This window comes from Magnolia sinica, chromosome 11 (assembly GCF_029962835.1).
Source record: "Magnolia sinica isolate HGM2019 chromosome 11, MsV1, whole genome shotgun sequence".
NCBI lineage: Eukaryota > Viridiplantae > Streptophyta > Magnoliopsida > Magnoliales > Magnoliaceae > Magnolia > Magnolia sinica.
The window spans coordinates 17,640,373-17,664,959 of NC_080583.1; the positions used below are offsets into that span (position 1 = coordinate 17,640,373).

At 38.8% G+C, this 24,587-nt stretch overlaps 1 protein-coding gene across 10 annotated transcripts in view; it reads right to left on the reverse strand.

Annotated features, from left to right (window-relative positions):
* The window catches only part of LOC131218887 (serine carboxypeptidase-like 17), a 114,144-nt gene that overhangs the window by 49,353 nt on the left and 40,204 nt on the right, over positions 1–24,587 (reverse strand). For 5 of the 10 annotated variants that reach the window (XR_009157893.1, XM_058213762.1, XM_058213760.1 and 2 more), the window contains exons 5-8: positions 6,703–6,805; positions 4,643–4,680; positions 3,899–3,994; positions 3,540–3,641 (exon numbers count right to left, since the gene is read on the reverse strand). The exons of 1 other annotated variant lie outside the window; for it this stretch is intronic. Coding sequence is in view for 8 of the 9 variants with exons in the window: in XM_058213762.1 (XP_058069745.1) it covers positions 3,540–3,641; positions 3,899–3,994; positions 4,643–4,680; positions 6,703–6,805 (339 nt within the window). In the remaining variant the exon portion in view is untranslated. The remainder of the gene's footprint in view (positions 1–3,539; positions 3,642–3,898; positions 3,995–4,642; positions 4,681–6,702; positions 6,806–24,587) is intronic. 4 more of the 10 variants (XM_058213765.1, XM_058213761.1, XM_058213763.1 and 1 more) reach the window with 3 other exon arrangements.

A 24,587-nucleotide genomic window follows, 5' to 3' on the forward strand; every position in this document is an offset into this window, starting at 1 on the left:
GAGTGAACAGTTCCTTTCTCATGCCATTGGTTGGATGACTACTACAGTCCAATGACTTATTGCAGCATTTCTCATCATCATCCAAGCCTCATCATCCAATAAATTGGGATGAGGCTTGATTTGCAATGAATCAAGGTGACGGAGATCAAGAGAGACAGAGAAAAGGGGCCGGAGATCAAGAGAGAGAGAAGAACGCATACCAAAATCCTCTCTGACGATGCAATCTAAGGAATGCTGATGATGATTTTTCTGTTTCAAACAATGGTGCGGGAGATCAAGATCGAGAGAGACAGAGAGAGAGAGAAAGGGACAGGAACAATGGTGCCGGAGATCGAGAGAGAGAGAAAAGAGAAGTGGGAGATTGAGAGTGAGAGAGGAAGGGACGGACGTGAGAGTGAGTGAGAAACGGACGGACGTGAGAGCGAAATAAAAAAAAATTGAGAGAGGGGGAAAAGAAAAAGGAGCGCGGTTTTCCGCATTTTGTACCTGCTATGGATTTACTACGGTCTAAAGTCGTAGCTAAAAATCCATAAAGCCGTAGCTATTATTCCGTCCGTAACCAGCCCTCGACGTTCACACGTTTGATGGGATCTGGACGGACGGATTTTTTTTTCTATTTGGGGGGCCCATATTGATGCATTTGAAAAATCCACTCCATTCATTAATTTTGAAATTTTTTTATAGGAAAAGTTGCCACAAATCTACAAAATCTTTTGTCCAATTGAACCACACCAACTTTCAATGATAGGTATTAATCTCCACTATTTCCTAACGTGTGGTCCACATGATCATTCGATCTACTTCATTTTTTGGATCCTGCCCTAAAATTATTTTTCAAAACGGATAGACGTATTAGATGGAGCATACAATTTTTAATGGGCCTCGTAGAGTCCATCGAGGGGCTTGGATGGATGTGGGAAGGTTGTTACTTTTAGCTACGGTTTTTTGACTTTTAGCTACGGATAGGAGCCGTAGCATATGAGCTACGGTTTATATCCGTAGCCAAAAACTAACATAGTCCGTAGCCGTTGATCGTTTTTTTGGTAGTGTATGATCTAGTGTAGGAGAAAGAAAGAAGTACATGTTTGTGCTTATTTCAAAAGAAATGAAACAAAAGATACAGTAGAACTAGGACAATTATTGTATAAGGTTTATCCAATGCTATATGTAGAGGCACATACTAGATCTATATATATGAACATCATGAGCTGTCTCATAATAAAATCATATGTGCATTAGCAAAGCAACCAAAGTATCACGACACAATTAAAAGGCTACCTTCGGAAATGCACAAAAATAAAATTGAGGTTTTTTGCATTATTTGTATATTGAGTAAGTATTTTTTCATTGGAGAAGTAGTAGCTTCCGCACCAGAAAAATGCCTCCTTAAGGTAGCTAAGAGGATTCTTTAGTACATAAAAACTACAATAAGTTATGACTTGCTTTATTCCTCTTCTAAAGACTTTCAACTTATAACCTATCCAGATGGTGAATATATGGTTGCATCATTTAGCTAAGAAACTTTCTAAAGAAATTCAAATGCGTAAAGAGGATCCTAAAATTACGATCTAAGTCAATAGCTGATACGATAGGATTTAAAGAGTAATCCTAAGTCCTATAGGGGGTGAATAGGACATTTTAAAACTTTTTATAAATTAAATTGCTAAGGTCCACATCCAATACTACAATCAATTTCACGATATATAGATATACCAATTTAGCTCAATTCTAAAACATGAATACAGTGAATCATCATGTTTGTAATTCATGAAACATGTTGGCTATACTAAGGATGTGGATTCTTGAACATTTAGTAAAAATGAAACCAACAATATACAAGATTCATTCAACTCATTACACACTATGTATAGTAGTTCGGATATATGCCTACTTCAATCCCGACTGACGCACTCTCTCCTAGAGTGTACTAGATTTGATTATTACAATGGTTTTAAATCAAGTTTACCATAAACCTTTATAACCTACACAAGTTCTACACGTTTCGCATCCATCGATGGCCTACACAAGGTCTTAGTGAGTTTGGATCTCAAACTCAACAAAATGTCCTACATGAAGATGACACAGGTATGTTCTCATAGGAGGTCTACAGAAGGACTTAACGAGTTTGATTTATCAAACTCTAAAAGCCAACTCTACATAAGAATTGGTTTCCATATAAATAGACTCGTAAATAACTTTCTTACTCAAAGCGGATGACCCTTCATGAATGCGCCTTGTTGAAGAGCTTTCTCTGTCATGAAAGCTTCTTCTTCATCTCCCTTGAATAACAACCTTAAAGTAGGCATGCATTTGTAGTGCCAAGGTGAGGGAGAATGGTAAGAGAACCTAACTTAAAAGTGATGGATCTTTAGGTTACAAGTTAGGATACTTAAGTACTAGCATTCAATGCCCTTTAAAACCAAGGATTTTCTATTAAAGATCAGGGTTAAGGCATCAATGAATGTTGGAGTTCATGTTTGAATCCGATCTTTGAATACTTAATAAATGTGCTTAATCACAAGGATTGAATAATGAACTACATGAAAGAAATAAGAACTTGGGATAAAGGATTTAGCAAGGGAATAACACTCTGGCGCTATCTATTGAGACATCTTCAATTGGATTTTTTGGGTCAAGGAGAGGATAGGAATATTTAGTTTTGAGGATAAGGTACCAAGGCACAATCATTTTACATATCTTCGCACTTTGATTTCTGCAAGTCATCAAGTCTTATTGGGTCTTGGACTATCAATGAGGTTCACCTGTACTTGACGGTGCATATCACATGTAATTGATAAACTTTTACACTTACAGATCCTAGAAAAATCTATGTCAATAGCAAATTCTTCATTACTCATTCTCCTTTCTCCAAGAGCATATGAAGAACAAGGAGATAGAACTCATTTTCATCAAATCAGAAAATCAAGTTGCTTACATTTTCACAAAACCCCTTAAAGCCAATATATTAACAAATTAACAAATATGCTTCGATAGTTAATGAAAGAAAATTAGGTTTAAAAGGGGGTGTTGAGAAGTAAACCTAATTTTGCAATTGTATAAGTTTTCGGGGGCATTATATATATATATATAAACAAGAAAAAGATAAAGTTAAAAGTTTCTAAAGATTACAAATTTACACTAGGAAGTTTCTAGAGTTAAATTCTTATGATAAAGGTCTATAAGTGGTTAGGATAAATAGAAACTCATTAAAGAGCATATTTAGATAGTAAGTAATTTAAGATAAGTTACTTATGCCTAACATACCAGAGAGAAGAAGTGTGTAAAAGAATCCCTAAATATCTATATATACATTTAGAGACCCCCTTATGACGTGGAAATATGAAGATTTATTCACCGTATTTTCTTGAAGTCCTTCCTCTTATCCCACTCCATACCATATGTAGAGTATGAGGGTCCAAGGCCTCTTTAAATATAAGCGAGAAAGAAGATGTACCCTATCGTCTGTATCATGGATGGTAAAACGATGAATTGTCTAATAATCAACCTGAAACGAGTTTAAGAGGGTCTAAAGGAATCACCTTGTAGAGTTCGGCCGATATGAGGCCCATCCCACGTGCGTACGGTACAAATGAGCCACCATCTATTACTCTATCCGTTATTGGGTTTCCGAGCAAATAGCCCTGCCAGCAATTCGATTTAAAGGGTGAGAGAGGCTGATGAGTAAATTCTCACATGTGATAAAGGTAACACGTGTGATAATCAAGAGCCGCAACATTGTTTAGAAGCTGTTGCAAGAATATCTGACTGGCCCATTCATTAAATGGGCAGCACGTCTACGTTAATTAGGGAATGTAAGTCAGTCTTTTATACCTGTCCATTCTATATTGCAAGTGTGACCCACCTCATGAGCGAGGCTAGGTTAGGACAGGGCATTTACATGTTCTTGCCTTGCTGGTGAGTGGCTTGGATCTCGCAAGATGGCACACGTGTTCAATGTATGGACCACAGAAGGTGGAGGCCATTGTGAAAATGTCTGGGCCAAAAATTAGTCCAATGTCTATCTCAGGTGGGCCACACACGTACATTAAAAGATAGGAACTATGGATAGTGTTAACCCAACCAATAAAAAGCATGGATCGATGGTTCCCATTCAACTAATAAAAGTACAAATATCCTATGGCCAGGATCTTCCAGTCCTGGGTATGTGTGCCACATGGGTCATTAATGCTGAGTCTCACCATATCGACGTCTTGGATCACTGAACCATGGACTCACATGTACAAACTAAAATCCCCGTCGCACACTCTTTTTAAACTCACCTTTGGACTATCTATGTTTAGTGAACTTTGCTATTTATTGCATATGAAGTTCTTTTGAGTGGGACCATGTTTGTATTATCCAATCCGTTGATCACATAGTCTGATGGGCCCCATCAACGACTTGTTCCAAATTGGAAGATCTTAACTGCCCAATATTTGGCTTTTTTCCCATTGAATGTCGACTGTTTGCGTATTTCTTCTTAACCATCTATTTGCATGCCAACCATTGATTACCAATGCCCCATTTAGGATGTTCTTTGGGCATGATCCATATCCTTGATTGGGGCACAAACGCAATGGTTTGGATGGTTCCCATATGCAGAAATTTCCTGAAGTAGAGAAATTTCCATTGAATTAAATACCTTAAGATTGAGGATTGGTTCCTGTCCAGCGTCAATCCCTGTAATACCATGAAAGGACGTCTCAAACGCAACTCAAAAAAAAAGAAGTCAATATTGCTTCATGAAGTTATCATGGAACTAGCTCATGCTCATCAATGCACTATGTGTGAATGACATCCAATCTGTTCAGAAGGTAGTCTACACAATGAAGACCCTCTGTTGCCAAAATCAGGCAGATCGGCTCGTGAGGCTCGCCACAAGTGTAACTTGGATCAAACTGACGGTTTTCCATTGATTACTATGGTATAACCCACATGATCAGTGGATTCGCTTATTTTTTTCATCATCTGTTCTTCAGGATGGAAAAACCTTCTGGATAGGTTGGATGTTATATAAATCAAATATCGAGATTATTGGCTAGTAGGTCCAAGTCTCACACTCGACCAACCCGATTTCTTCTCCCTCATGATCCATGGACGTGGTTTGGCTAGCAAGGCTGCCACTAGTCAGGTGGCTAGTGGTCGGTGCTCAATGGGCCTTACCATGATGTATGTGTTTTATATTGTTAAAAGATGTTTTAAATCTGGAAATCTTCGACTAGTCTTGAGGAAATTCGGCTCGAAGTTCAGCAACAATATATCTGGAATCTTCGAGATTTTCGACGAGTCGAATGACAAGCTTGACTAGTCGAGGGTTACGCAGATTGTGTGCGGACTGAGTAAATTCGAGGGAGCTTTCAGGGAGGTGCGAAAGTGAGGTTTCCTAAGCTACAAATAGGAGTCCCTAGGACCATTCTAAGGTATGCTAAGCTTTCTAAAGGTATTCCAAGGGTTTTTAAAATGGTTCTAGGGTTTACAAAGAGTGTAGCAAGGGTGAGATTCGTGATTCTTCAAATCAGGTAAGTCCTCTCTCTTTGTAATTTCTGTTTTTATAGTAAAAATCTGTCGCTTTGTGCCGTGGTTTTTTCTCGAAAGGATTTTCCACGTTGAATCTTTGTGCTCTCTTGTGTTTGCTTGGTGCTCTTGGATTATTATCCTAGATTCATTTCTGTTTGATTCCGTGGCCCAATCTCCAACATTTTATATACGGTATGCCGCCCATCCATTTTTCCAGATCATTTTAGGACTTGATAAATAAATAAATAAATAATAATAATAATAATAATAAACGAGAGAGAAAGATCTAATTCTAAGGTGGACCACACCATGGGAAAACAGTAGTGATTGAATATCCACTATTAAAATCCTCCTATGGCCCAATATAATGTTTATTTCAACATCCAACTTGTTGTTTAGGTCATACAGACACACACTAGGATGAAAGGAAAAAAAATAAAATCTGCTTGATCTAAGACTTCTATCACCCCTGTAAAGTTTTTAACTATGAGCATTCAATCAACATTGTTTCCTATGATGTTGTCCACTTGAGATTTGGATTTATCTCATTTTTGGGATCATACCATAAAATGATATGAAAAAACACATTCGGCATGGATGAAACACACATAAATCATGGTGGGCCCACAGAGCACCAACCACTAGCCATTGGCTAGTGGCAAGGTCACTAGCCAATCCGTGTCCATGATCTGCACGGTGTTTTACACATGATGCACAACTCATATGTCACATGCAAATGCCAGATTGGCACGTGTATTCATGTGTAAAGGTTCATGTGGAGTGGTGTTAGGTTCTATTGTGTATAGGACCTTCCAATAAAAAATAAAAAAGTACCGTGAGTGTTTTACAATTATAGAGACTTGAAATTGCTAACGTGATCCATACTTGGATATATAAAATGCATTGCAATTTATAGATGCCTACAACTGTATATGAAAGAATGTAGTCAAACTCATTTAGTTGCAGGCTAGTTAGAATTTGTTGTAAGAAGTATTTGAATAACCATTTGAAATAGGAGAGTGTGAGGATATGTTAACGACGATGATGGTTCCTACTCACGGCTCATTGGTAGATTTCGTGAGTTTTAACACCGGCATCATGGCTTCGAGCACCATATGGTGTGTGGTGTGTGGGCGTGTGTAAAAATAAACGGTCTTCAATGAGCTTGAAGTCAAGGAAAATTACCATTTGCTATTTCATGAACGACGATAGGAAGAGTTATGCCAGAATATGATTCACCACCAACGTAGAGAGGATTTGATAGGAATTGCGGGTGAGCTATCAACCACTGTAACATAAATAAAACAAAACATTCACATCCATCCATCTCAATGGCCCACAAGGTTAGTGCATGCAGTAAATATGTCGCATGTGTTGTAAGCTGCTGAAAAGGTAGGTCAAGATCACAGGGCACAAAATTCAAGCGGATCCATTAAGGGGGCGTTTGGCCCATGGTATCACATGAGATTAGGTGGGATGGAATTGCATTTGGTTCCATGCCAATTCCATCTAATGTCTGGGGAGAATGAGAAAGGTTGGAATTATTAGATAGAATTGCATTTGTCCCTCTTGGATTCTGGGCGTTGTAGCTTTGCTTCCAGCAAATTTTGAAAATGGTTGTTGATGTTAGCAAGTTGTGTAGGTCCCACCATGATGTGTTGGTTATATCCACACCGTCCCACCACGAAAATCAGGTAGATTAAAAGCTCAAGTGGACCTCACCACAGAAAGCAGCGGGGATTGAACGCCTACCATTGAAAACTTATTTAGGGCCACGTAGGTTTTGGGTCAAGCTGATATTTGTGTTTTCCCTTCATCCAAGTTTTTTTGACCTTATGAATAGATTGGATGGCAAATAAACACCACAGTGGACCCTAAGAAGATTTCAACAGTGGGGTCATTGTTCCCACTGCTTTCTGTATTGTGGTCCACAGAAGCTCTAGATCTGCCTCATATTTGGGCCCATGCTATAAATTAATGTCGCAAAACAGGTGAACGGTGTGGATATAACACATAAATGTTATTCTCAATAGTTTCAAATGATGGGTTGAATATCTATTTAATAGCCAACAAACTAAACAGTGGACACCACGTTATGTTTGTCCCATGTTATCTCATGGTAACAGGGACGATCTCTGTCATATGTAATAATTACATTTTTTGAATACCATCCCACCTAATCCCATCTAATACCATGCGCCAAACAATGATGGAGCATTGGCACATCATCAAACCTAAGGTTTCCATTATGGAAAGTAGTGGTTAAATCAAAGCTTTTCATGCTACTACTTGCCTTCCTCTAATAATCTAATCATAGTTCAAACAATCTGAAAACCTACTCGACTCCATCTTTAGCTAGGTTGGGTTGACTCAAAGGCCACACCATATCTTCACTTGATTCGACTCGATATCAAGTATTACATTAACAATATTTTGAGTGGTTTTAAGAAACGGCGAATTTACAGGCTTAAACAATCACCTGGTTCCAAAAACTACGTTCAGCTCTAAAAGGTATCGGATATGAACAAAGTGGAGCTGGCTACACATTGGTCATCAAGCGAAGAGTGTAGAAATAGATGATTATTTTCTTATATTTTACTAGTATGTATTATAGCCATAGGCAGTGATGATCAAGTCATTTGATAGCTAAATTAAAGACAGTCTCAAAGCCTAATTTGAGATAAAAGATCTGGGCAAAGTGATATATTTTCTGAATGGAAGTAACCTCTTAAAAAATGGTATATTCTTCTCTTAGACAAGATACACCCTAGATTTACTTAAGGAAAGTTGATTGTAAAGGCTGCGGATACACTAGTTGATTGTAGTATTAATCTTGAGAAAAAAAGAAAGAAATAAATAAATAAAAAGAGAAGTTAATTAAAGAAACTGGATGATTTCAATGTTCGGTTGGACAACTTATATATATATATATATATATATATATATATATATATATATATATATATATATATATATATATATATATATATATATATATATATATATATATATAGATAACACAAAAATTTACAACTCTTCAGGTGGGGCCCAACAGAAAAAAGGGCGAGCCACACCTATCATATGCAACAACTGACCAAAAGTAGATGCCAACAGACAGAGGCGCTGGTGTACAAGCTACCTTAAATATCATTTCCTAACCGCCCCCAGCCCCACTCTATCAAGGAACAGCAGGTCCCTAACCACCTACGGAAGGCCAGGAAGGGAGGAAAACAGGGATGAACCTTGATTGTTGCTGCCCAAATTGGCCATTCCATCCGCCGACCTGTTGCCTTCTCTATAAACATAAGTAAACAAAACCTGGCAATGCCTAGAAAGATTCCAAATTTTGTTGATCCAATCCCTCCACTTCCACCCAGATTGAGATGAGCCCGACAGGAGATGCACCACCAGAAGGGACAACTCATATAGCCAACTATTACTTATCTAGTTATATTCAAGTCATTGCCTTGGTTAGTCAGTTCATGTATGATCCATACACTATTCATATGAAAGCTCTAAATAGAATTCTCAGGTATTTGAAAGGTTTCCTGGAAAAGGAGTGCCAATGAAGTGCAATGGGAATTTGAAGATAATAGAGTAGTTGAATACTGATTAGGCATATTGTTCACTTGACAGAAGATCTATAACTGGTACTTGCACCTTCATTGGTGGTAATTCAGTCATGTATATAACTATAATAATAATAATAATAATAATAATAATAATAATACAAAGTTGAAATTGAATACAGGCCAATGGCCTTAACCACTTATGAGCTTATATGGATCAAAGTTTTGCTTAAAGACATGAGATTTCCTATTAAAAATCTAATGGAGTTATTTTATGATTATTAGGTAGCTATTCATATCCCTTTGTAGACACCCCACCACAAGATGATAAGTTGATTAAGTTTGAATTGATAGATAAACAACTAAACCCCAATCCTAAACCCCTAACCCTCAAAGCCTAAACCCTAGGAATATCAATCTTAAACCATAAACTCAGCCCATTCCGTCCAGTAAACTAGTCAACCCAGTCGACTTAACCCTAAACCCTAGGAACCTAAAACCCTTGAACCTTAAGTCAGCTTAGTGAGTCAACTCACTCGGGCAACTCGCTTAGCTGACTCACCTAGTCGGCCTACTTAAAGCAATAATCCAGTCAACTCACCTAATTAAGCCCGAACCCGAACCCGAACCCAAGCCCAAAAGCAAGCCCAATCAGAGAAAAAGGCAAAATATAAAAACAACAACCCTCATAATAAAGCATCCACATTCTTAGAGGAGGCAACCTGCCAAAGCAGGGAGTCTAAGTGAGGACCAGTGGCAACCAGGTTACCAATGGCCATGTGGCACTCTCCTTCTTTGGGATAGTGTCCCTCAAGCATACGTAATTCTCATTTTTCAAACCCTAAGTGTATGGTTGAAGTGTATTTACTCCAATACCCACCTCCTTACCCAAAATTACCCTTTAACCACCTCATCCAACCTATAAGATGTTGCCATGTGGTAATCTCTAATCCTATCCATTCAACCACCCTTTACCCTTACGATCACCAAGAATTACAAGAAAAGTAAGTTTGTAGGCTATAAATAGCCTCCTCTCATTCTCATTTAAAACATCCATTCTCATCAGAAAACACTCATCCACTCCCATTTTAAAGCCTCTTTATCCCTTAGGGCTTTAGCTATCTAGCCATCCCTCCACCAAGGAGAGTGAGAGTGAGTGAGAGAGAGAGAGAGAGAGAGAGAGAGAGAGAGAGAGAGAGAGAGATAGAGAGAGAGAGAAGCCCTGGTCCATTCTAGCCTAGCTAGATTCCAAGCCTCATAAGCCACTCAATCTAGCCTTACGACAATACTGTTCATCCAACCATTCAAGCTTCAATTATTTTTATCAAACAAGAGTATTAATATCGTGCAACATTCATTCCCTTCTCAACTCCCTTGTTCCTCATATACATCAGCATTAAAGTGCATTTCATCGTTTTCTCGCATCTAACTAATGGACGTATGGTCTGAGGCTTGCCGATATAATCTGGTCCCACGCACCAAAAACCTTAACCAGTTAGCCATCATTTATATATATATATATATATATATATATATATATATATATATATATATATATATATATATATATATATATATTACATTTCCCCGTGTGAACAATGTAATTAATGAGCATATGCTCTCTGGCCTGCAAATATAATTGAAGAAGGTCCCTCAGAAACCTTAGTCGGTTGGCCATCGTTTTATCATAAACATCAATACATCATCATGCATCTCATACATATATACTTTGTACTCTTCACTCGATCATTTCGAACGTATGCTCTGTGGCTTGCCGATAAATTGATTATGCCCATTAGAAATTTGAATCGATCAATGACCATTGCCATCACATCACATTACATTTTCTACATGCGAGAACTAGTCCTATTCCTCATAAATTACTTAGATCTTGTTAAGTAAAGACTGTACATTCGTACGGGCAAAGTGGGTGCCTAACACCTTCCCTCTCTATAATCGTAGTCCCTTACTAAGAATCTCTGGAACGTAAACTCACGAGTTATCTTAAGGTTAAGGATCTTTGGATTCTCAATCTTAAGCATTTTTACAGGGTCTAACCAACTATAAGATCGAAATAATTGGTTAGTGGCGACTCTGGACAAATATTGTTACCTGTAAACAAAAAACCCTCGAGTGATGCAACTAGTGGAAAGGAGATTCGATCTCCCGTCTCCTCGAAAAATCTTCCCTCTAACGTCCACAAAATTAAGACTCTATCGGGGATGCACTAGTTGCTTTAATCGTAACCCGACTTGGAAAAAAAACAAGATCTTACTAATTCCTGAACAATACCAGTTCTCGCACATTTACATTTGCATCTACATCTGCATCAACATTCATTCCAAAAAACTAAAAGAAAAAAAAAACTAAATCCGATCCAGATCCTAAATAGCCATGGTCAACCACAAAGAAGTAGCTCTCCCTTTCTCCACTCTCAATATACAGGAAGGCATTCCCCCACGATCGCATCCAACAGGATCAATGCTAGTCTCTTGCATCAAGAAGGTGGTCCAGAATATAAAGATCATGAAAGAAATGCTTTGCTAGCTCACATCAGCGCAAGTTCCAATATCCAACACCCAAGTTGGCTGAGCACAACAACTACAATAGTTAATGTCTGCGCGGGACTTCCGATACCCTCCCAATGGAACATCCATCCATCTCAACCATCTACCTCAGGGCATTTCTTCCAATATCCTCCCAAATTTTGGAGTCAGTTCTATTATTCCACACCATGAACTCCTAGTTAATTCTAACAATTTCTCCCTTACGATAATTCTAATCAATTTCAACAATCACCTACCACCAGGATTTCTTTGCAGCCTCATTTTCCAGTCCCAGTTCAACAATCTCCCTATAATGGGAGCAACCACTAAGTCCAACCTCCTCTAGGTAGGAATTATAGAGGTGTCAATAATGTCAACTACTACGAGAATGATATAGGGCAAGCCCGGAAAGGGGCAAAACCTCTCCCATTGTTCACAACCCCAAGTGTAGGGTCGTGATGTAGTAATAATCTCGATGAGACCGAGGTTGAATCCACAGGGACTAACCTCGTGTGTGTTCTAAAAGCAACTAGAGGTAGAACTAGAAAAAGATGCAAATCTAAATCTGGAAATAAAGGGAGTAATTATGAGGGATTTAATTAGAAACTTAAGAATTTAAAGGTGGGAACTAAAGTATCCAAAGATCCATTTGTAGAGATCAGGGAGATCTATGCTTGATTCAAGGACACAACTGGAATTAGCATCCTATCTTATCCAGTTGGAAGATATCTCAGTAAAACCCAATCTGAACCTCCGTTGACCTAATTCTCAATGGATGAGAGGTGTAGGAACTGGAAGTGATTCCATCACAAAACCATGCAAAGGAGACAATGGCTCATAATAGGATGTACCAATCTCATAACCAAACATAAAAGAATCATGAATATTAGAAGGGATTCCGTCATCCAACCATGCTCAAGGGACGATAGTGAACAATAGGATTTACTAACTTCACAATCTCAAAACATGAAAAAAGATACTCAAAGCTATCGCAGATCTATTGTAATTTGAGTCACAACAAATCATTAAAAACTAAAAGTATTTCTTAAATATTAAACTAGAATCAAAGAGAGTTCAACTTAAACATGAATCAAAGCAATAGGAAACATCCCATCACACTACAAGCTTCACCTCTTAGCCCTATGTAAGAGGTTTAGCTAACTATAGTCATGATTGGAACTAAAACCCTAGAAGAAAGAATGAAAAACTAAAGAAGAAAAGAAGAAAAACGCTTGGCGATGGCTCTCCACGCTTTTACTCCACTCCTCTAACCCCTAGATTATGCCCAGGGATGCCTTGGGGACTCTTCTTTTTAGTTGTGCCACACCTCCTTTCGTGCCTCCTTTGAAAAATTTGAAAATTGCCTCAAATTTACGCACTCCGCGTAAATTCGCGCAATTCGTTCAATGACATCGAACAGTTTTCGACGTCATCGAAGGTGTTTTTAATACGTGCTTTTTTTGCGCTTTTATAGCTTTATCCGAACTCTGTAACCTTCTATGTCATCGAACCTACTTTCGATGTCATCGAAGAGGCCTTCGATGTCATCAAGCAATGTTTGAGGAATCAATAATGTGTCCAAAACAGTCGAGAGAGTTATTCTACTTTCTTCAATAAATTTGATGTCATTGAAGAGACCTTCAATGTCATAGAGCAGATCTTCGATGTCATCGAGGAGTGCTTCGAGTAATCGAAAATGGTGCCCAATATGTCTATCAAGTTTTGTCGAAATTCCATAGAAAATTCGATGTCATCGAGCAAGCCTTCCGTGTCATCGAGCAAATCTTCGAGTCATCGAACAAGTTCTCGAGTCATCGGAAAACATCTTCAATTTATCCAATGACCAACTTGATTTTCCTTCATAAATTTGATGTCATCGACCTGTGTTCGATGTTATCGAATGTGTCCTCTATGTCATTGAACAGTGCTCGATGACATAGTCAATGTGTATTTTGCACTTGTTCTTTTGGCTTCATTCCTTCTCCACTTGGTTTTCATGAATCTCGGGACCTGAAAATCTTCAATCTTTGTCTCCTAAGATCCATTATTTGCCTTGGTGATCTTTGAGCGTCAAATTCATGCTTTTATCACATTTTTCAATCCAAGCTCTCAAATTCACCGTGCAACACAAACATAAGTAAAATAGGACCTTAAGCATTATCATGTTCATAAAACCAAGATATAAATGGGGTCCAATATGCAATATTTGACCCTCAACAACCATATGACTCCTCTGAAATCAAACAACTCCGAGAGTAATTGTAAGAGATGGATAGAAAACTACAAAAGCAGCATAGGGTGGATCTCCCATCCACCAAGTTCTAAGACCTTTGTCCCTTCCCTGATGCAAAGGTACCTCTAGACTTTAAGATACCAAATTTTAAAAAATGTGATGGTACAAGATGTCCTATAAACCAGCTAAGAGCATTTTATGGTGAGCTTAATGCCGTGGCAGGCAATGACAGAACATTGATCTATTTGTTTCAGAAGTCCATTAAGCGTATTAGACCAGTACACATCACTGGACTACCATCGAATTAAAACTTGGGAACAACTTTCCCGAGCATTTATTAATCAATTTACATACAATCTTAATACAACACTAAGAACCTTAAGGCATAGGGATGATGAGTTGTTGTCTACATACGTTGAATGCTGGCAAGCCATGGCTAACAAAATGAAGAAACCCATCGATGATGAGGAGAAAATCTCTATAATCGTCCACTTGGCAAACTCAAGCATCTCTAAATACCTTGTCTTGCGTCCATATACCAACTTCACCCAACCCGTCTGCGATGAGGAACAAGTCGAAGCTAAAATAAGGGCTAGGACGATCTCCCCTTAGTAGCCTCATCAGGCCTCCTCGATACAACCGATTCTAGAAGGAATGCCAACTGAATGTTAGAACAGTAAAGGAAGTGTTCACGTCCCCCAATCCAATGAAAGAAGCCGATCTTGTCACCTCTACCAATGACGCACCATTCTTCCCTCCAATGTTCACAAGCTTTAGCATTCACACGCTTCTAATCTTATATTCAACGAAAAAAAAATACATTAAAGTCAACAATCATTTCATTAGTGAGAAGATTCGAGCTAAGGTGATCACTACTTCGTTTGTAAGAACAGGAGATCAACTAGCTGATTACTCCACAAAAGCTATAGGAATGCTTAAATTCCAAAATTCATTATACAAGTTGGGGATTGTTGATATCTTAACACCAACTTAAGGGAGAGTGTTATGGAAATGGACAATCTGAACCGTTCAATCAATGAATGACCATGGTGATTTGATAGTCACTCTTAGTTTTGAGTTCATGCACAACTAGGAAATCTTAGGATAGTTAGTAGTAGTTAGGCTTGATTAATTGTTTAATTATAAAAAATTAATCAAGCCTAACTATAATTATCCCATTCCAAACATTAGGTTAATGGAAGAATTAACAAAGAAAGAAACCACATTTATCAAATTTCTTCTATTTATTTCTCATAATAATGAGCACAACAGGAGTCAAATTTAGTGGTTATTAGCCTTAGATTATTGTTTCTCTTTTATTTATAAAATATTATAAATAAAGTTTCCTTCTTTTTTTTTCCAAAACAAGGTTTGGAGATAGGGTTTCCCACCCCCTAGTTCTCTCTCTCTCTCTCTCTCTCTCTCTCTCTCTCTCATAAAGTTTCCTTCTTTTTTTTTCCAAAACAAGGTTTGGAGATAGGGTTTCCCACCCCCTAGTTCTCTCTCTCTCTCTCTCTCTCTCTCTCTCTCACTCTCTCTCACTCACTCTCTCTCTCTCTTCACTACTCTAGAGCAGCTTCCTAAGCATCCTGCCATCGCCGCCACCCTAGAATAACTTCCCATCTTATCCCACAACAACAATTGTCGTTACCTCTGAAATATCTCGAATTTTCATGGCTAGAGTTTATACTCGTGCCCAAGAAAATTGGGTGTTAATAATGTATAAATTGGATGCTTTAAAAATCATACTTTTTTCTATTTAGATCACATCCAGATATATTCATGAAGGTAACATTCATGGGAATAAAATCGACTGTATTGATTATTACATAATAATAAGAGAATTTAGCAGATTGTCAAATGCCCTTTCATTGGGAGCTTATTATATTTATCGTGTTTGCTGCGGAAGTACAAAACTAAATCATCAAACTATCTTCTTATTCTTTCAATATAATCTTTCATAGGGAGACTGTCCTCTAGGTCTTCAATCTATACATCACCTGCATCATCTGTACGGTTGGAGAGGGTCAACGCCCTACTCATAGTGATGGTTATCCTTTAAGATTAACAATAATTCAAGAGATTCATAAAGGTAATGTAAGGGTTCTGATATGTCTCGAACTCCACTATTATAAGAAGTATCAGTATGTGGAAACAACCTACATGAAATGCATGCCTAGTAAAGTGTGTGCGACTCATCATACATAGTGATCATCACAATGTGGAATACAATTCTTAGAAAATTCAAATCGCCCCGCATTCTCACACTACGGAGATTCATCAGCATGTTTGACGCTACCGTGGATTTATGTGAACACCTTAAGGTGGCACAACACATAAGTCGAATGAATTACATGACACGATTTATTCATGGAGTGACTATTTGCGACATCTAATCCTGAAAGTGATATAACACGCATTACGAATTACTTACATCAATTTATGCACAACTACCCAATACCCATGGAATTACGCGTTGAACCAAGAGTCTCTACCCAAAGCGCATTATGTCCATGATAAGATATTTGAATCATTAGTTATGATACCTTCTTTTTTTTTCTTTTTTTTTTTTAACAAAAAGAGGATTCATTCATATATTCAATGGGAACATATACAGCTCATTCGGGCCTAAGCCAGGCAAACAAAAAGATACCCTGACGAAGGCCTATCGTAAAACAGAAAACAAAAGAACTATCAACAAGGGGCTATATCCAAAGCCAGGGGGTTACCTCAACCGAAGATTTCCCAAACCAACTTTATCAAAAAAAAGGAAACCTCTCACCTGATGAGGCAGCTCTGAAGGCCGATCGAACCACGTACCAGATTAAGAAGCGCTCCCTAGTCGAGCCAAAAAATCCACCGGCGAGTTCCCTTCCCTTAGAACATGCACAAACTTGATTCGGCCATTACGCTGTAACTGATAAATTCTATGCAACCACATCCTCCATTTCCTTCCCAGCGTTGCCACTCCATTGAGCAAATCTACTACCAGATTAGAGTCCGATTCTAAGATGATTTAGCTATAACCCCTTTGAATATCCAAAGCAAGATCGTCATGCACCGCTCTCAATTTGCAACGGTATTAGTGCCAACTCCATAGCCACCTGAAAAAGCAAAGAGAAAATTGTCCATCTCCTCTCTACAAATACCACCCCCTCCCGATCTACCCGGATTGCCTCTAGCTGACCCATCAACATTCATGTTGACCCATCCAGGCGATGGCCTCTCCCATCTAATCAAACCTGCACGACCACACTTTCTAATGGCACTAGACAAGATAGCACCTACCATTGTAGAATCTGACAGACCTGACCCCAACTTGTAGCCCTGGTCAGATGAATTGCAAAAAAGAGTGTCCCATCATCTGATTTTCGAGAGAACACAATCACAAGTTACCAGTAGATCATCAAAAACTGTCGCATTACGAGCTTTCCATATCTCCCATATAACAATATAAGGAATAATCATTTGGTTCACTGATTTATCCTGCCTAGAACGGACCGCCACCCACCACTAAGAAAGCCTTGCTTCAACTAAGGAAGCATCCATGACACTAATTCCAAACCATCCACCCACAGCTTGCCATACCACTTGAGCGATACTGCTGTTGAGGAAGAGATGTAATAGAGTCTCAATGTCATGAGGTTGGGATCTAGGAAAAGAACAACAGACACATCTGGAAGCTAAATGAACACCCCGAGATTGGACCGCACTATCCACTGGGACCGCATTTTGCAGCACCTTCCAGAGAAAAAGGGAGATTTTGGGTGGCAGTTTGGTGTGCCAAACCCATCTTGACCAGCTCCGACCCGGCCTAGAAGCTCTGGTCAAAGACCACGCCGATTTAACTGAAAAAACCCCTGAAACCGTGAGCAGCCAAAATGGCACGTCAACACCTTCTGTGGTACAATACCCTACCTAAAAGACGTGGTCAATGACTCTCTGAGGGAGAAGAAGGAAAGTCGTAGAGGGAGGAAGAGGACCACAAGGACCAATCACCTGACACACCTGATCATCGAGCAATCCAACTGGCACCTCGACTTCAGCCAGCTGCTCGAGCGGCCCTAGCCCAGTCCAATTCGATTTTCAAAAATTGCAGAGGTCAGTACCTATTTGCCATTGAACCCAGGATTCCACCATAGGAATGAATTCCTTGATTCTCTTCCACAGGGGGGATGATAACTGCCTTGAAAGAGCCAAAAGCCCTGAAGACAAGTCGTGGTGATACTTAGCTATCATGAATGAATTCCACACATTGTCCTTCTAACCAAATTTAATCGACCAGGCCATTTTAATACGAAACGCTTTCATAATGTCCGCAAGTTTCCTAAAGCCAATGCCTCCCTCATCCTTTGGCGTGGCTAGCAAATTCCAATTCTTCCAATGACACTTTTATTTCCCTTCTGACCAACCCCAGAAAAAATTCGCCATACGTCTCTCAATTAATTTTAGCACCTGAGAAGGAATATGTACAGCCGCCATTGAGTGAATCGGAATACCAGCTAAGACATTCTTCACCATAGCCGCTCTTTTAGCCTGGGATAAAATGCAGGCCTTCCACCAATTAATGCGCCTCACAATTATGTCTACCATCGGATTGAAGCTGAAGCTTGGAGCCTACCATCCTCCATAGGAACACCCAGATAAAAGAAAGAAGCTGACGATTTTCCAAAGCCGAGGATAGACTCAATCATGCTAACTCGAGCACTTGACAATTTTGATGCACAATAAAAGGAACATTTCCTAAGATTTATCCTTTGGCCAGAGGATGCTTGGAAGGAATCCAGGAATTTCTTGATCACTAACAGCGAGGATTTGCTCCCATTAGTGAAAATTAAGGTATCGTCAGCATATAACAGGTGTGTGATCGGAGGGCATCCTCTACACAAAGCAAATGGCCGGCTACCCTGAAGATATAACAAGCTTAGTTATGATACCTCTTAACACATCACTTGCACTTATAGAGGGATAAATTGAATTATGGAGGTTTTGGAAATCCAAGACACATGCTCAAGCCATAAAAATAGATAACACAAGGCTGATAAATTAAAGAGAAGAGTGACAATGGTCATTTCAATAAAAGAAGAGCAACAATGGCCAACTCAACAAATAGAAGAGTGGCAATGGCCAACTTAATAATAAGGAGAGTAACAATGGCCAACTAAATAAAGAAAAGAGTAGCAAGGGTTAACTCAACAAATAGAAGAGTGACAATGACCAATTCAATAATAAGGAGAGTGGCAATGGCCAACTAAATAAAGAGAAGAGTAGCAAGGGATAACTCAACAAAATTGGTAAAGGCAAGGGCAAGGTTTGTATACATCGCCCCAAATTAATTCATAAAGATCACTTGTAATTAACATCATATCATATTTCCTAAAAGGGTAGATAATTGTTGATGATAAATTAAACAATTGCAGGAAGGAAAACATAACAATATGAAAACATAGTATGTAACAGGTAAGATAAGGCATATCAACTTAAAGTTCCATAAACTTAAAGGATAAAACCCTTACCTTTGGTTATCTTGCTTGTCTATTACCAGTGTTGGATGCCAAGAACACCTTATAACCTAACTTTATCCTAATCTAGAGGTTTCGAACTTGTTAAGATTAAGTTAAATCCTAACTTATAATAGTGTGAGATCTAATTATATTGAATGGAAATCCTAGTTGAGGGATGATCGAACATGTTGTTTGTTCAAGTGTTTCACTCAGAGACTATGGATTTCGGTGTGTCCTTCCACCAAGTAATCTTTGTCTATCATAGTGGAATTCTCCATCACCATTTCTATGAGAAGAAACATAAAAATCTAAAAGTAAAAAAGAAGAACCTCGAGCTCGGACCTGACGTGAGTTGGGCAGCAACTTCACAAGTTGATGCATGGTTTAGTTTTCTTCCTCCTCCTTACTGTCGGTGAAGGCCAGAATTCTTCTGGTCGTACTCTCCTTTGTTTCTCTTTCTTCCTTTGTCTCTTTCTTTTCTTTTATTTCTCTTCCTTCATTTTCTTTTGTTTTATTTTCTTTATCTTTCCTTTTTCTCTTTTCTTTCTCTTTTCTTTTCTCTCTCCTCTTCTTGCTAAATGGACAGTTGGTCTGGGTGAACCAAATCTTTGTTCGAACTTCTCCTTCCATCTTTCTTCTCTTTCCTATCCTTTCCTTCTCCTCTCGGTCGAATGCAGGATTCTTACAGGGTGAGGACTTCCGGGTTGGTTGGAAGTTTTTTGCACCGTCTCACTTATGCAGCACTGTGCAAAAGCGAGAAACGGACACAAGTCCTATGGTTAAATGGCTGCCAGTCCAGTTATATCCTTGTAGCATCACGTAGATCTAATCAGTTCTTGGATTTGAGTTGTACCTGAGTGGGCCTCTGTAGCTGCTTTGATAGAGCATAGGGTCCCTATTTTCATGGTGGGACCAATCGACCCATCTTTCTTCCCTTTGGACACCTACAGGTGGGTCAGATTGGTCATCCGATGCCTCCTGGTCCACTAGATCAGCGGTTAACGTGAGATTATCAAGGTGCTATGAAGGGATCCTTTCTGCACCTCCACGTGAAGGCTGACGAAGGTATCCGTGCAATCTAGCAAGAATTTGGGACAATTTCTTCCCTTTCTTGTTTGGACAGAAACCATCACAGGGACGATGGTCAGTGAATGGCGATGAATGGCTTAGATTCGTTCATCATCGCATGACGGTGGGTCCCACTGCACGTTTTTGTCACAGTCGGATTCAAATCCCAAAAGCGAAAATAGGGAGAAACGGAAGAGAAGTTCGAGAGCAGTCAATTTTGTGGCCGGATTTGTTACGTATGGGATCTTGCCAGTGTGCGAAACGACCTAGGGTGTGGTCGGATTTTTCCCCTGGACAGGATGGACAGTCCAGATCATCTGGCTGGACGATTTTGGTGGGCCACAAATCTCTCAAATGAACACTGTCTATTTAAATCTCCAACAGCGAGAAACCGCATGCGGTTTGAGATCAGTTGGGTTTTGATTGGTGGTGGGACCTATGTTTTTTTGGTTGGATCCTCCCTCCGGACAAGATGGACGATCCAGATCTCCCATCACGATTGAGATGGATGGTCACTATAGTCATCAGACGGATGGCTGTCCGTTCAAATCACAAAATCGCATGAAAATCGGGTTTTCGCAGAGAAGCCTCTGGTCAAACACAATTTGACCTGATTTTTAGCTTAGTGCACCGCCGGTGCACCTATACTGTGTGCATTCGGGTCAGTTATGGGGCCCACATGGGTCCCTAATTAGAGATCAGGCAGGTCTAAAGCTCAAGTGGGCCATCCTCAGGTGAGTATTTGATTTACCTGTTGATCTTGCTGATTCAAGGGTTGAAATTTGGTACGTACGGTTAATTAGTGATATGTTGGCATGGTGTAAGGTTTCTCATCAAACGGATCGTGAGAACCTTGTGAACTAGAATTTGGGGGTCTAGGTTAGTGACATTTTCGTAATCATTGTTGATCTAAGAGTTTTATGAAATCTAATGGTTTTACATGATTGTATGTGCCTTTTTAAGTAATCCTTATGGAAGAACTTATGTCTAAATTATTATGGATAAAGAGTTATTCATTGATTTAGTCAAGGAAAGGTACATATTTCCAACGAGGTGATCAATGGTTGGATGACTTGATCTGTGAATAGCAACTATACCAAATGGTCAGGTTCGTGTTGGGGATTGGATGTACGGTTATGATAGTTAGACTGGTATCGTACATATGTACATATTACGTTAAAATTTATGGTAACACTCGAGAATTTTCAATACTCGGTATTGAAAAGTTGGGGGTGTTACATCCTTTTTACGGTAGCTTCCCGTTTCATCCCACAACAATGGTTACCACTGCCACTCAAGAATTGCTTCCTTCCACACATTGTATTAGCGGCTAACATCTCACTGTCTACCAAATAGGGTCCTTCGTTCTCACATCCTCAACATGGCTCGTTGCATTCCTTTCATTCTAACCTTAATGGCGACCATCATCAAGCACATAAACCCATCCCTACAAATTCACCAAAGTCCACCATCATAAATCTCTCACCCATCTACTATATTCAATCATGGCCATTGTAGCCATCATGACTAGTCAGAAGGGTAACTTCTTCTCTTTCTCTCCTTCCCTCAATGTATATGCTTAGCAGATGGATCCTTTTCAAATGTGTTTGGACAAGGATTTGATTCCCTACATTCCTCGTTTATATTATCTTATACTTCATGTTTCATCATTTCTTAATAATCTACTTTATTTCAATGTATTTACCAAACAATTACATTACTCTACCTTATATAGAAATTAATGATTCCATCACATTACAACATGAGGTGAGTATTAGATGAAGTTACGTTTATGGCTAAATCTGTTTGGCTAACCTAGGCACATGGACCATGACCCCATCTAACAGTTTCAGGGTTTGAAGATTACTTATAGAGGGACATTTTTTTAGTAAGATAGTAAAGAACCCAAATTTCTTTTTCAATTCCACTCTTTTTTCTACCAATACAAAACCATGTTTTCCTTATGATAATAAAAGTGGTTCTATTATGTTGTCCATCTTGCAAGACCTTAATTGGATGGCTATGATCATTCAATCAAGGTGATTTTTATGTCATTTGCAATCCATGAGTCCCACTCAAATCTAATTTTCGTAAGTGATATATGTGTGTGGGTTGTACTTCTGATTTCCTTTTGATTAAATGAGATCTTTCCTTTAAAAAAAAAAAAAAAAAAAAGAGTACAGCTGATGTATGCATGTGTGGGCGTGCAAGCATGTGTATATTGAGACTGTGTGTATATATATTCTTAGGAAATTGGAAAGATTTGATTTCCCTTATATACATTTCCTTTTTTATCTACTTTTAATTAGATTGTGATTTAAGTAGATTATTTTTATTATTTTTTATCTTCATTTATTTATTATAATTTCCTGGATTGGGCCCCCTTATGTGTGTGTGTGTGTGTGTGTGTGTGTTAAATACATATAAAAAATCAAAATAATTCTCTCTAAAAAATTTCATGGTATCATAGCCATCGATCTGGAGCTTCCGATTCTTTCATCATCAAAGTCTTTTCTCATCACCGAAACCCACTAGCGACTCACCTCAATTGTTTTTAATGTACTCACTTCTATGTGACATCTTGTGTGATCAGATTCCTGTACTACTATACTAATTCTTTGACACCCAAACCCAAACCTGTCTCCCATTTCTATGAGTCATCTTTTATTTTGTTGTACCACACCACCACTGCCCCCATCAGACCCCTATATCTTATAATCCAAATCCAACAATAAGCACATTTCAACCCTGATCCGGCCTCGCTCATTTGAAAACCTCATCCCTATCCCAATACTCATTATAGAAAAAGCCCATCCACATCCTGTATGCTATACCCATCCCAAAATCTAATGATAAAACCCCGGGTATCACACACCCAATTCGATAGTTGTCGTCTAATCCAAGCCACAAACCCATCCCGAAACCATCCATCCACTGATATGCCCAATAAGGGCCATCATCTTCATGATCGATTTCAAAACCTCTATATCATCATCTTTGTCAATAGAGCCATTATTGTTTGTCATTACCTTCTCCATCGACAGCAACACCGTTAGTGGGTCAAGCATTGTCACCTCCTTTGTTAACTGACAACACTATCAATAATTGTCACTAACGTAGGCCTTAATATCATTACGCCCCCTTTCATCTTTGTTTCATCCACCTTCTAATAAAGAATTTGTGAGTCCAAGACCCACAACCTTACTACCTCCTACAACTACCATCTCGGCAACCATTGTTGCCCCCATCTCCAACAACATACTAGCCTTTTAAATCCAACAAATGTCCAAGAGATCTGTCAATGAGGTACCACCTCCATCAAATTGAGTGCCATCAGTGATAGTACAAACTCGTGGTAGCCTTTCGTACAGGCCATCGTTCATCATCGACCTCCAACTTACAGCATTTTCATTTTTTCTTCTCTTCTTTAACATGTCCCACTCAACAAATCAAATCGTGTTTGTTCTTCGATCCTACATCGGCCATCTCTAGTCTATTTTATCATTTTCAAAACTACTTCTCTCTAGGTGTTGCTCGTAATCTCCATTTTTTCGATTAAAAAAATAATGGTGACACCACATAATGTATCCAATCTTGCTCATACCTCACCATTGTTCTTTTACAACTCAACTATTTTTCCCTTCCCACACCTGAATCTTTTTACATCCTCCCCATAAACTACTAATATTAAACCCATCATATTACCAACTGAATATATCATCCCATTACTCATGTTGGTTCAGTTTCTTTATCTCTAAATTTTATTTTACTTGATGTTCTTTATGTTTTCAATTTTCATTTTAATTTATTTTTTATTAGTCAACTCACTAAAAGTTAAAGTTATTTTATCATATTTTTTCAACCTAATGTGATTTTTAGAACTTGTCCTCAAGGAAGCTAATTGGAATAAGTGAAGTATGAGACAACCTCTACCACTACCTTCCACTCTTATTCCCTGCTCCATCACCCATGCCCGTTATGCTCACTACTAAGCCAACAAGCTTTAACCTCTGGCATGTGCATCTTGGTCACCCATATGCATCTCATTGTAGACACCCCACTCAAAATCATGGATAATACTTTGTATGATCACAATAAACTTTGGTAACTGACACCCAACTGACTTAGAAGAGCATTGTGAAGGAAAATG